At 35.0% G+C, this 14,092-nt stretch overlaps 2 protein-coding genes and 1 pseudogene across 2 annotated transcripts; 1 reads left to right on the top strand and 2 right to left on the bottom strand.

The window, feature by feature from the left end:
* Window positions 1–3,451: 3,451 nt before the first annotated feature.
* Window positions 3,452–4,667, bottom strand: LOC120166398 (transcription repressor OFP8-like). The gene has a single exon (XM_039175646.1). The coding sequence runs from the start codon at window positions 4,589–4,591 to the stop codon at window positions 3,656–3,658; it is 936 nt and encodes a 311-aa protein (XP_039031577.1). The 5' UTR covers window positions 4,592–4,667; the 3' UTR covers window positions 3,452–3,655.
* Window positions 4,668–6,401: 1,734 nt separating this feature from the next.
* LOC120166539 lies at window positions 6,402–11,442 on the top strand (annotated as a pseudogene).
* Window positions 11,443–13,037: 1,595 nt separating this feature from the next.
* Window positions 13,038–13,487, bottom strand: LOC120166540. The gene has a single exon (XM_039175789.1). The coding sequence runs from the start codon at window positions 13,485–13,487 to the stop codon at window positions 13,038–13,040; it is 450 nt and encodes a 149-aa protein (XP_039031720.1).
* Between the last annotated feature and the right edge of the window lie 605 nt (window positions 13,488–14,092).

The following is a 14,092-nucleotide window of genomic DNA, read 5'->3' on the forward strand; positions in this document are numbered from 1 at the left end:
ACCCTAATGGAAACCCCAGAGAACCGCCAATTAATCAACAGATAATCGTGAACCACCTCCCAGCCGTTCGCCCCTCACCAGCTGTATTATTCCGATCCCGCCTCTCCCATCTGACGGGGGAACCGTCTGATCCAGGATCCCATTTAATCCCTTCTGATGGAGTTGCGAAGCTTGACTCCACTATGTTGATTCCAAAACCCCCTGCATCGTTAAAGGATACTTTATTGGGCGCTTCTGCATCTGCCATGCAACAGACGGATTCTCTAATGGACGACGAGGACATTGAGATCCTGGATGGTGATGTCTCCCGGGGAACCATTGATGGAATAACAACCATTATTTTACCACGAAGATCACTTTGTTTGTGCGATGATTAAAATAACAATCGAAGTAAATAAGGGCAGGATGACTTTTGCTTGATGGAATGAAAACTTTATTTATCAAAAAAGAAGACGAAAAAAAGGGTAGGATTGCCCATTTTTGTTTTATGTAGTATGGACTACGGAGCCTTTAATTTCTCCGTTTTGCTCATCGATCATCGAAGCTTAATGAAGCCGTTGAAGGAGAACAAAGCTTGTCAACTAATTATTGTTGATGTAATGATAAATAATACACGTTAAGTTGTTGTATACATAAAATTTATGATTCAGTTCCCTATGAAAAAAATCCGAACACGACAATGCAGTAACAAATGATTCCATGCATAATTAACTTCTCAAGATTCAAACATTCAAATGGGAAGAAAAAAAAGTTTGAATATGATTTTACATGAATTTTGTTGTAATGTCAAACTGAAAGGACCCTAGATAACAGCCAAAATAAGTAGGATGGGCTTCGCTAAGTTCAAAGGGCTAACACCAATTTCACGAAGCATCATCTAAAAAAGCCTATCCTAAAGATTTTAGCTTAAGCATTAATTGCCAGCCCACATGATCAAAATTCTATTCAAAGAAGCCCTACGACTGGGACTAGTTCAAATTTGAAAAGAAAAAAAAAACAGAAACAAGATGTCAGGAGGCAGACGATCACATGCAGAATGAGAGGCTCAATAACCCAGAAAATTCGACCATAAATGCTGATGAGGGCAGGCAAGCAAACACATATATGCTCACTGCCAAATCCAGACATTCTATGAATCGTATTCAAATAAAGGAAATGCCTACGGCTGCAAAAATCTGTTGGGAGATTTAAACACGAAAAGGATGTCCCAAGAAAGAAGACGATCGTTTTGCAAGAATTCAGCTTCTCATTAATGGCGTCGATATATAGGAGAAAGAGCCTATCCAACCTCTTTTCCTTTTCCGTTCTCTTTTTCCTGCATGCTTAATTACGTAACATTGCTTTCAAGTGATTTAATAGCGTACAACAAACCAAGACACATCTAGTAGTCCCCCACATATGGAAAACCCAAACCCAGATGCCTGCAGAGCTCACATTCTCTCCCTTTTGTCTTTATTTTAAACCATTTACAGTTCCCCCCCCCCTGGATCCACGATCACCTTTCTGTCTCTTTTTCAAATCATCCAAAGTTGAAACCGACATTTCCTTGTTCATGCACACACTGCCTCCGTTCTCCGCCCTAAAATTTGTATACAACACGTTTAAGCCTAAATTTTCCTATTTAACCCATAATTTATTTATTTTTCTTGAGATTGTACTTGCTTTCAGCCGAACGTGAAAAACATCATAATTAATGTAATTGGACTTAAACAAAGTGACAAATATTTGACAGCGTGTGATCACACTAGAAAAACAAATAATTTATTTGTTTCATGTTGGATGGTGGAACACATGTTGGCTTTTTTCTTTGTCTTCTCGGATAAACATGGATGGATTTGCATCAAATGAATTGAATTAAGCAATTTGTAAAGATCACAACAAAAGTCAATGTTTGAGAGAAAGACGTGACCTTACGATTTTAGCAGCGACTTTTTGTCTACTTTCTGCAGTCAATGATTTTCAAATCATGGATTTGAATAGTTTTGTTTTGTTGAATCGCCAGCCATAATTTTAGACCATTTTAAATAATATATATATATATATATATTCAAAAAATTAAATATGATGAATGGTCTTTATTTATTATTGAAGTTTCTGAATACTGCAAGCAACTTATTCTTAAATATAATTTGTGAAAAATAAAAATAAATGATTTCTTCACTATATTTATAAAAAATAAATATAGTTCGTTTTAATAATGTTAATTTTTTAATTTATAAAGAAATGTAATATTATTCTGAGCTGGAAAAAAAGTGTCCAGAATTGAACCGAGACTGGATTAATTGAAAATTCCATATTAAATCATTTATAATTTTACACTCAAGTTTAATTAAATTACCAACAAGCCTCCAAAAACTGTCCAATTAAATTAACCTTATATATACACTCACATTCACGGACGAAACAAGTGTCATTCATGAAATTCCAAATTTATTATATAGTTATCCTCCATTTGTGTTTGTTGGTTTTCTTAATCTATTATTATTGACATTGTATATACTTTTTTAAATAAATGTTTATGTAATAAATTATTAAATTTTTTTTTTAAAATTATTTATCTTCTTTAAATATTCTCATTTCATATTTTTGAAATATATTAAATCTATTAAAAATAATTATAATTATTTATTAGTATATATAAAATCAAGTTATTGTTATATATATATATACATATATATACTTTTTAATTTTATATTTTATTTTAACTTTATAAACATCATATTGATATGAGTCGAATTAAGTTGAAAACATTTTTTTGAGAGCTTAAAATTAATAATTTTGACTATGAGATTTTTAAATATTACATTATTTAGATATTCGTTTTTTTAATGTTTAAATATAATATTTTAAGCTCGAACCAAAGTAGCCTCTTTGGTAAATAAATTGTTATTCCTTATAAATTCGAATTTGACTACTATATATGTTAGATGCCTGAACAATTAATGTGTATATATATATATACACAAGTCATCGCACTACCAACCCTGACATACTGTGTGTATTTCTTTGTTTTTTTTTCCAAACATAATTTGCATAATTTTATCATATTTTTGGCATACTATATTATCATACTTTTATTTTAGCTTGAAGCAACTTTTAAAAACTCATAAAATATTATTTTATAATCATTTTAATCCTTAAATTATTAAAAAATTTACATGAAAAGAAATTATTTATTCATTTTATCACGATTCCAATAGAGAAACTGAGATTTACAAAATTTTTGGTGTCAAAACTGATGCCACAAAATTATCCATTCACCTTTTACTTGGCCAATCTTTTCGGCCAGAGTTCTGTCCCTGCAGTCATATGTCCAAGGAAAGGCAAACAAACACTAGAAGAAACAAACCCAATCCCCGCTTCATTTCAATCCAAGAATCCCACTTTTAAGTATTCATCGAAACAATCAAATTCACTGTTCAAAACTTTAAATTATATTGAAACAGGTCATGTACTTTTTGAAACAGGCAGAACAGAACATACAAGAAGAACAGAACACAAATTGTTTTGGATAATAACATGGGATTGCATTCAAAAGGCTACCGCATTAATTAACAGCGTTAATTCTGAGTTAGAACTCTAAAATCTAACTAAAATGAACAAAGGGAAAACAAGCAAAGTTTTCACTTTTTGTTGTTCTGCATTTCAAGATCGGTCAAGCGAACAAAGTCTCCCAAATATCTGTAAAGACCTCGACGATTATGTGATGATGGTGATGGGAGTTGAGTGACAGAAAACACTGCAACAATTGCTCGAGATCTTTAGCTGTAAATAGCTGTCTCTCGACGATCATTTCCACCATTGATGTCCTGAAATCGTTGAAGGGATCGCTAGAACTTTTCACAATCGCGAAGTTATCTTTGACTTTATCGGTTTCTTCCAGCGGTAAAACCTTCATCCGCGTTTCGCTTCCCCGGTTCTTAGCTCTTCTCCGACGAGTTTTGCACGTTTTCTGGTAATTGGCATGTTGTCGGTGAGACTCTGATGAATCCGACGAGCGAGTCCTTGAAGAGAAAAGAGTCTCCGTTTCATCTTCACTGCCAATCCACCACCCACCGTAGTAAGTACTATTATTATTATTACTACTATTGGCACTTTCTTGTGATGATGAGCTGAAAGATACGGCAGTGGAAGACATACACGTGGTTTTAGCATGAACCCTTTGGTTATTCTTCTTTTTCTTCTTGTTTTTGTTTCTGGGTATGCTCTTCTTCTTCTTCATCTCGTAGAAATCAAAGTCTTTACAGTCGTCGAAGATGTTCAACGGCATTGCAGTGGCGGCAGGCGGCGGGCACTTTCGGCTGTGAAAATCTGCGGCGGAGACTATGAAAGGAGGGTAACGAGCTGACGATTTACGTCGAGGAAGATCTTCTCCGGGAGGATTTATGGAGCCTCTTGGTTTAGAGATGGAAGGGAAAGATCGAGCCTTGGGTGGCGGCGGCGACGAAAATGGCTCCACCAAGTGGAAGCCGCTGTGGTTTTGAGGTGAAAAAACGGGTTTTTCAATGACATCGGAGATGTTCCGGGTCCGACAGGAGCTAAACGAGGATCGAAACATGCGAGAGATTCTTATCTTGAAACGATTTTCCATATCGATTGATCCAGAGGGGTTTTTCTTTCTTTCTTTTTTGATGGAAGGAGGGTGGCGATGTATGATTGCAGAAGCAAAACTTATATTTAAATAAGCGAGAAACCAGATTTTAAATCTCGTAATTATTGTTTACTCCTTTGTCTTGGTTGTGCAAATTGTGGGTCAAGGTTAAGAAGATTTGATCTTCTTGGGGATTCATTAGTAATAGTAGAAAACAAGGATAATGCTCACGGGTAGTCAACTATTTCTAGGCGCCTTAATTTTCTCTAAAAATATTCCAACTAGAAGTTTATGATTCTAAAATCAACCACATTTATTACCCTACACCATTGCTTAAATTGTTATATTTATCCATATAAAATTTATTCAAATAATTTATTTTAATGCAGCTAGTACATTCATGTGATTTTATGAGATTATGATTTTATTCATTTGATTTATTCAAATATTTACATATTTATTTACTTATTTCTAAATTTTTAGATCTGTCACCAGTTATATATTGCCACAACTATCACCCTTAGCTATTATACATCAACAAAATTAATTTTTCACCAATAAACGATCGGTTTTGATTATTTTTATTTTACTTTTCTAAAGAATGTATTTATGAAATTAGTTTTAAATGTCATCGACTATCACTTAATTAAGATAAAATATTTTTTTCTGAATAAAATCAGAAATACAGATATTAGTATTAACTGTCGGATAAATTTCCAACGGGGGCCTATCTTAATTGAGCCTAGCAACACAAGAGGCCCTCTCCTAGGAGGCCCAAACTGTCTGAAACAACAGGCAGTAGCCTCGGCGGACTTTGGGGGCAATGTTATTTGTTTATTTTTGGGCCCAACAGGAGGAATGGGTAAATTATTTAGGAAAATAGGGCAAGTAGAGGTTTATTTTGAGATGTACGACATTTTACATATTTTTCATGAAACTTTTCACGTCGAGATAACGAATTCCAATAAAATGAAATTTTTATTAAAATTTATCGCATCAAGATTAAAAGTTTGAATAAAAAATAAAGTAACGAATTTTATGTCATTGTAGAAAATAACATAAATCCCAAAATAAACTTCTACATGCACTATTAAGCTAAATAAAAAACCCGTAAACCGTACTGGGTCAATTTTACCAATGTTATATGACAGACAAGGATCCTAGGACACGGCAAAATTGGCCCATAAGTTAGGCGGGTAAAAAATTAATCTATTATATTTTCTCTAAAATTATTTTGGGATTTATTGTAGGAGAAAACCGTTACATTTATATGACGAGTTTGTTTAAATAATATTTTTTTTATTTAAATTCATCACAACGATGTGATGAGTTTTAATAAAATTCGATTTTTTATGAATCACATAAATAAATTTTGTAGATCTCTAATTAATTTTAAAGATGATCTAATGGACCAATTATTTTACCCGCTTAACAAATATATGTTTATTTAATTAAAAAAAGGCGTTCATGCCCCGATCAAGATTTCGACTTGAACTCAATGTGATCTTCCTGTTTTATTCGATATAAAGCATTGCCTCACTCATTGGACCAATATTTTCTGAGCGATTCACCCTAAAGGGAAAATTTCCATGTTCTTGAATTTATCAGCCTAAAACTTCATATACTATTATAAGACGAAAGCTAGGATTTTTGCTTTTACTTCTTTTAACTGGAAATTGGGAATTAGATTCTTCCTTCCTCTGGGATAAACTTATAAATAATTAGTCTCAGTTGTTGCGGGTCGTTAATGGCTATTAAACCCAATACCAATAGCCGAAGATACAAGGCGTAGAAGAGTCACCCACCTTCGATGGCTTCCCAACATGTAGCAATACGACAGGCAAACACCGACGAACAACGCCACGTTTCGTCCAAAAGTGCAGCAGACTACGTTGCTTTAACGTGTGGTCGTCACATTCCTCCACCTGAGAAGATCCGCTTCTAGTCTCTCTCCCGATATTTTTTTAAATCTTTTTATTATGCATATAAATAAAAGGAGAATAAATTGGATGAATTGGATAATTAGGAGAAAATAAAAGATCTTTTCTACATTATTCTTGTGTTGCCAGCAAAGTTTGGAACTGAAATATTCAATTCTTTTTTTTTTAGTTCGATTCTCTTACAGAAATGGCGGGCAGTGACGAAGCTTCAGTTATTTACTTTCCAGAAAGACCCACAGTTTTGTTTCAAGGAGCAACAACGGAGCAGCTGGCTTGAAGTTAAACGTGGTTGTTTTTTACGGTTGCCGTCACGGGGCTTACGTGCAGAAGTGTCGATCGTTTAAGGGAGATGATGGAGGGGAAGTGGAAGAGAAAGAGATGGAAAGCGAGAGAAAGCTCGGGATTTTGATGGAAAATGAAGTGAAGCTGGAAAAAGGATATATGGGTTTTGGAAATCTTTGAAATCTGCTGTTTTGGGGGTTAGTAAATTGGGTTCTCAATCTCAAGCTGAATATGAAAAAGCTGTGGCTGAAGTTGATGAAGTTTTCTACTCGGTGAGTTGTAAACCATCTTTTATCAATTGAATCTCTCTCTTTTTCTTTATGATTCGTGTTCAATTAGTTGTAATCATGCTATATAATTATTTTAACAATTGAGTTTATGCATGCATGTTTAACTGTATTCCCATCTTCTTGGTGTCTACTATTGTCTGATATGAGTTATCATCTTGTTGTAATATTTCAATGCTAAACTTGGATATAACCTTCGGGGCTTTTTCCCCCCTCGTGAACCAGATTGCTATGCAAATTGGAAGATATATTGTGACCATGATGAGCACCGGATTGATTCTCTTGACTGGTTTTCAGTTGTCAGGTTAGCTAATGTACTTGTGCATCTTTGAATTGATTTTGGATGCTTTCTTTAAGGAGTTCTCTGAGAGTTCAGTTTTCTCTATAGGTGGAGAAAGTCAGATGAATACATTGATTTGGTATAGCTGGGTTGGAGGGATTATCATTGGAACCATGATAGGAGCAAATATGGGTCTAGATGAAACACTGTCGAGCTGGTCCGAGAAATGTTGTTATAACTGGAAGGTACAAAATATAAATTTGCCTATCATATTTGAGTTTTTGAGTTTCTTTACAGTTTCTGTTTAAGAACTTAGATCATATCTACTTAGAAACAAAAATTTAGGCAGATATGTGCTAGTGGATCCATGATACAGAGAACTTACCCTTTTTGTTGGGCTGTGGTTTGTGTTTTTGACTGCCTGATTTAGCAGAAGAGGATTGGAAAAGCACTTGCTCGAGAATTTCTTCTTTCTGGAGATGGTCTTGTTGTTGCATCTCGCAGGTGGAGTACAAACCACTTAAGCTAGTTTATGATATTAATACTTTATTTTCAGTTATTATTATTATTATTATATCAGTATAGTTCTCATAAGGGTTTAAAATAGCGGAACGAAAATTCAATAGTATATGTTATTTTACGGTAATATCACCGTTCGAAACCGAAATCCGAAAAAATAACAGTGGCAGCATATTAACGCCAAAATCAGTCGATCGCGTCGGTAATCTAACGGGTAACAATGAATAGTATTGATAACGAAATATTATTACCGTTATGTACCGTTAATGTGAAAAAAAAATCTGAATCAAAAGTTTTTTTTTGTTTAAAAAGATGAAAGGCTCGGGGGAGGAGGAGTTGAGAGAATCGAGAGAGCTTTGCAGAGAGTTTTACCGTGAGATTGGAGAGAGCTTTACCGTGAGACTGGAGAGAACTTTGCCGTGGGAGGGAGAGTTGAGAGACCGGAGAGACTTTGCTGGAGGGAAAAGAGAGAGCTTTTAAGTTTGGAAAGAGATTGGAGGATAAGATAAGAATTGAAGTTGCAGGCTAGCATTCTTTTCTGTTTTGAATATTTTTTCCTTCAATTTCTCTCTTCCCAGATTATGTTATGAAAACGGGTACAATTATCAAAGAAGTCCTTTACTAAGTGAAAGATTTGATGAATTTCTTCCATTTAAATTTTAAATTTTTATTTTTTAAAGAAGTCCTATATTTTTCTACCGGTTTAATTTAGTCCTAATTTCAGTAATATAATTTTTTTACATTTAAATTTTACATTTTTATTTTAATTATATTTAATTTAGTTATTTTGTGTGGTAAAATGTTTCTTACCTCATAGTTATAGCAAAATTTATTTTTATCCATTTTAATTTCTTAGAGTTTTTTCTATGTTGATAGTATTATTTCTTTTAAATAATAATGTATTAAAAAACTCTTCATTAATTAATTATATTATCTTATCATTAGATTTTTAAAGTCTTCTATTTGGTTAAACTATATTATATATGTATATCATTTTCGCTTAGAAAACATTCTAAAAATCATTAAAAATGATTCCTTATAATTAGAATTAATTTTATTATGTTTTAAGATAAGTTGTGTAAAGTTTAAAAAAAATTACGACTGCGACACCCGCAATGACCGCGATGACATCCGTTATGTCCGCAATCATGATAAACGCGACGCGACTAAAAACGTATCCGCAAACGCTATTTAAATCCCTGGTTCTCACAACAACTTTTCCTCATTGTACCTTGTTAAGACAGTCCCGAGTTTATTGATATGACTATGAAAGAATTTGAGGAAAACCTGAAGGAAGGTATGACTGCCGGTGGCTCATCCAGCGAGAATCTGGAAAGAGTGAAATTGGTTGGTATAGCATGTGATTTTTGTGAAGCCAATGATGTCGAAAAATTGGCCAACTTTGCCATCAGCGAACTTGGTTCTGTTGACATTTGGGCGAGTTGAATAGTCTAACTTGTTCCTACTGTCATTCCCTTCCCTTGCATGACAAGTGAGCGCATGCGTACAAGATCCAATATAGTATGTCATGTTATCATGTTGATGCTTTTGGGAGGTGATGCATGCAAGATAAAACCATGTGCCTATTATCAATTAGGATGCTGATGCATGCTGATATAAGTAAACTGAAATATATTTTCTACTTTATTAGGATATAAGATGCCGAGAGTAAAATAATTTTGCAGGACACGAGTGACGAGCAATTATTGTGTCTGAGTAGCTTCCATGTGGTACCTGTTTGTTGAGGCTGGACAAAAAACATTTACTTGTGTGCTAAATGTGTGATTCTGATTTGTTTTTATCACGTACAGATAAATAACGATGGCACTAACAAAGGTTTTAGACCATTACTACAGTTAAGCGATGAAGATATTAAACAGGTATTTTTATTTGTTAGATTTGTTTCTCGAGCAATTCCTCCTTTTCGCATTTCAATAACATATAAATCTTCTCACAACTTGTAGGCTTCATAGTAGATAGGACCATAGGATATTGAATTACCAGTCCCTTACATTTATCATTGCCTCAATTGCTTCTACTTGTAACTAGTTTCTGTAACACGACTAAGGACTAACCAAGAGCAAATAGATAGCTAGTAATCGATTTTCTCTCACCATAATTTAAGTCGGATGCATGAACTCCAATATCCAGTGGCTAAAATGGTTTTTAGTTTAGGGTTAGCGAGATGACAGTGTCTTGTCTCTGACTAGCTGGTTTTGAGGATAGATTGTCTCAACAAATCTCGTTGCTAATATTCTCTGCACTCGGGAAGCCATGCGCATCATTAAAAAACAGCCAAAGGGGGGACACATATTTAACATGGATGGTGCAGGTTCTGGGGGATCCACTGCAGTGTAAATTCTCATTATCTGTCACTGTAGTTGGTTCTTTTTCTTGTGTGCTGCTACTTATCAACAGATCTCAAATTTTCGTAATGTTCAAAAGTTTTCGGTAGTTATTATTGATTGTTGCTCAGATATGGGTCGACGAAATGCGTTCTTAGAAAACTTCATGCATCACTTTTCAAGGAATGCAAACGTTCTAAACTAGAAATTCACACAGCATCTCCAGGCATGGTCCGTACAGATCTGTTCTTAAGGTATATTGGATGCATCCTGACTTGTGAGGCAGTCTCTTTTACCTGTAGAACATTTAACTCAAGTATTCATCCATGTAAACTCGAGAGACGTGTCAGATGGTACTAGTTACTTTCTTTTAGATGATACCGATATTTGTTTCTTGTAAATGTGCAGTGATTCAACCTTAAAGAACAAACAAATGTTTAATATTATTTGTGAGCTTCCTGAGACTGTTGCAAGAAGTCTAGTTCCAAGAATGCGAGTTGTAAAGGGAACTGGGAAGGCCATCAACTACTTGACCCCACCTCGGATATTATTGGCTTTAATCACTGCCTGGCTGCGACAAGGCCGTTGGTTTGATGAACAGGTGAATCTTGGTTATCGTAGGAAAACATTTGTCATATAGTTTCCATCATTATAGCAGAAAAGTTTACTGCACCTAATGAATCCTGTAACAAGGGAATGCTTGTCGAAGTTTTGTTCTTATGATACTTTCAACTGGTTGCTGGACGGTCTCATCCTGATATTTAAACTGTATCTTTTCCTATTTCCCATATTTTGTTTCTAATGCAAGAATGTGCATTCCCAGGGTAGGGCATTGTACGCGGTAGAGGCAGATCGTATCCGGAACTGGGCTGAAAACCGTACACGGTTCTCGTTTACAGATGCAATGGAAATGTACACGGAAAACACTTGGGTGTCTGTGTTCTCACTTTCAGTTTGTTTGTGCCTTCATCATCCTTTCTAGCACGAGCAGCACATTACCTGGCACGTGAGACGGCACGGTCATAATCCAAAATCATCAAAGACTATTTATATCGCATACAGGGAGCCAAGTATGATTGTACATGTGACATGCGATGCGATTCTAAGGTCTAACAAATGGATCATATACCAGTACTGGTTGAGACCAGATTTATGGGGTTTGATTACAATAGCATGGATATTTCATTGAAGCATTCTTTATTCCTCTACTTGTAACATGTATTTATGTAATGATTGAAACTGTAATGAAATTTAGATCCTTCCTGTTCATGGACCATTCGAAGACACCTTTCATTTTCTTTTTTCAATTAATAGCTGGAATTGGGGTTCAGTTGAGTCAGAGCAAAACGAATGTCATGGCACTAATCATAAAAATGAATAAAATAGTAATTGAATGGACCATACAATCTGTCATTTGTCGTGACCATGACCCCTTCGACCTCCCAACTTTGCCCCGTAAAAAGTAAACAATTTCTACTCCTGTTTTTTTCCAGTACAAAATTCCACGTCAATCACGGAGGATGCAATGGATTCGTAGACGCTAAAAGCCTAAACGAACGACCTTTTAATTTTTATAAAGCATTAAGCATTATTAGCAAAAATAAATGGGATTATTTTTTTTTCAAATATTAAAAATAATTAAAGTTGGCTCACACATATTTGATTTTTTTAATTGCAAATACAAATAAATTCAATTAAAACGAACATGAGTTGGACAGTAGCCAGCGTGGTAGAAGGCATCTGCTTAACGGGCCGTCGTGGAAGGCACAACCTTCAGTTAGAAGATAAAATATGAGTGGGGCTGGGGCGGCGCTCACCACTCGGCAGCGGCTGGCGTTTTAGATTTAAAAGAATTTTTGATCAGGTCAAGTCTAACGAGCCCGCAGGTTCACCATGCAGCCAACAACACTTGAATACATCCCCTCCGCTTGACCTGACCTACCAACCTGCCGGCGCTTTTCTTCTTCCTTTATCCTCCAATTCCACAACATCTTCACACCCATATGTTAATTATATATATTTCTTATTATATGACTATTTCATTTGTTTATATTTACGCACATGGTTTCGCCCGTTATTTCAAAATTACATAAATAAATTTATATATACCGGGAATTTATCACTATTTTATAAGTGATATGTTCTGTTTTATCAATCATTTCACCTTGTTCTAAATATATGATTTTCAAAGTTATTATCACCTTTTTACAGATATTAGATACATAAATTATTATTTATACTAAGAAAATTTCCTATTACATTAATTATAAATATTATTAGGAAAGACGTCCCCATCCTAAAATGTTGAAATTAGGCGTTGGTTTCCAGCTGGTTTTGCCTTTAACTTGGACCGGCAGCTAGCTGATCGCCTTAAATAACGCTTCAAATGTGAAAACAAGCATATATAGTAATACTAGTATTATAAATCTTTTGTGGAGTACTAGTTGGATTTACCTCATCCTTGACTTAACCTACGTTTATCAATCAATCTCAAAACGAAATTGCATATTCTAATGCGTATAAATCCTACTCGTTTTCACCGCTCTTGTCTAAGCTTATAATAAAATAATTTAATGATAACCTCCTAAATTTCCGTTTTGACTCTCTTGCTCCTTAACAGTTAACCCTACCCCTAATCATTAAGAGAAACCCTAATAATAATTTAATATCTAATGGTATAATTTTTTTTGGATAAATCAAAATTTTATTATCCAAAGAACAAAGTTCAACAACCATTCAACCAATCAAACAATCAGCAAGAGAACAAAACAAGATACAAAAAACAATGATTGGTTAAATTATGCCCCAAGCATTACATAGAAAGAAATTAGTGCTATCTAATTTGTTAATAGATTTCCCTCTAAGCCGTATGCTAACAACTTCAATGATTTCCTTGAGCAAATTATCAGTGGAACGGGATCTGCCTTGAAATATCCTTCGATTTCGTTCTTGCCACAAGGAGTAAACATAAGCATTCCAAGCAATTTTCAAGATAGTGGTAATAAGAGATTTCCCCTTCCATTTTAAACAAGCTCGATAAACCATATCATCCCAAGGAAGAACGGTGAAGTTCATTCCGTTCAAATGAAGGATAGCTCTCCAAAGATCAACTGCCAAGGGGCAAAGAGAAAACAGATGATCCCTTGTTTCGTTGCTATTCCTGCAATTAACGCAAGTTCCATTAGTGGTGATTCCCATGATTTGAAACCGATCTCTAGTAGGTAGCCTATTTAATAAGGCCATCCACGCAATTAGGCTATGCTTTGAAATGTGCATAGGGTACCAAATAAGCTTGTGTCATTGCACTTTCAGACGTTGCATCCGGATATTGTCCCAGATTTCCTTGGTCTGTAGGGAGCCTGTAGAAAACAGGGGATAAGCCGTTTCCCTCAAATTGAGTATTCTACGAATACTCCAGCTTGTAGAGTTCCCAGCTTCAAACTGCCAAAAGCTTTGATGTTTAAAAACGTAATGATTAAGCCAAGCGACCCAATGTGAATCGTCACCAGCAAGAATCTTCCTTATGAGACTAATAATGCAAGCTTTGTTCCAGGTGGGAATATTTTTCAAGCCTAAACCACCTTCAGACTTAGTAGTGCAGATTTGATCCCAACTTACTCTAGCTCCTGTTGCCTTTTTGTCTGCCCCTTTCCAAAAAAACCTTGAGCATAGTTGCTCCACAGATTTTAAGATAGAAGTTGGTAAGATTAGTTATTTACACCAGAAGTTACAAACGCTGATTAAAACTGATCTGATAAGTTCTAGTCTACCTGCATAACTGAAGTTTCTAGCAGACCAGTGGTGCAATCTCTGTCTAATTTTGTCAAGCAAGGGTTCACAGTCCTTCA

This window comes from Hibiscus syriacus, unplaced genomic scaffold (assembly GCF_006381635.1).
Source record: "Hibiscus syriacus cultivar Baekdansim isolate YM2019G1 unplaced genomic scaffold, ASM638163v2 tig00111640_pilon, whole genome shotgun sequence".
Lineage (NCBI taxonomy): Eukaryota > Viridiplantae > Streptophyta > Magnoliopsida > Malvales > Malvaceae > Hibiscus > Hibiscus syriacus.

Coding starts and splice junctions, on each gene's coding strand:
- LOC120166398 (XM_039175646.1), bottom strand. CDS start 4,591: ATGGAAAATCGTTTCAAGATAAGAATCTCTCGCATGTTTCGATCCTCG.
- LOC120166540 (XM_039175789.1), bottom strand. CDS start 13,487: ATGGCCTTATTAAATAGGCTACCTACTAGAGATCGGTTTCAAATCATG.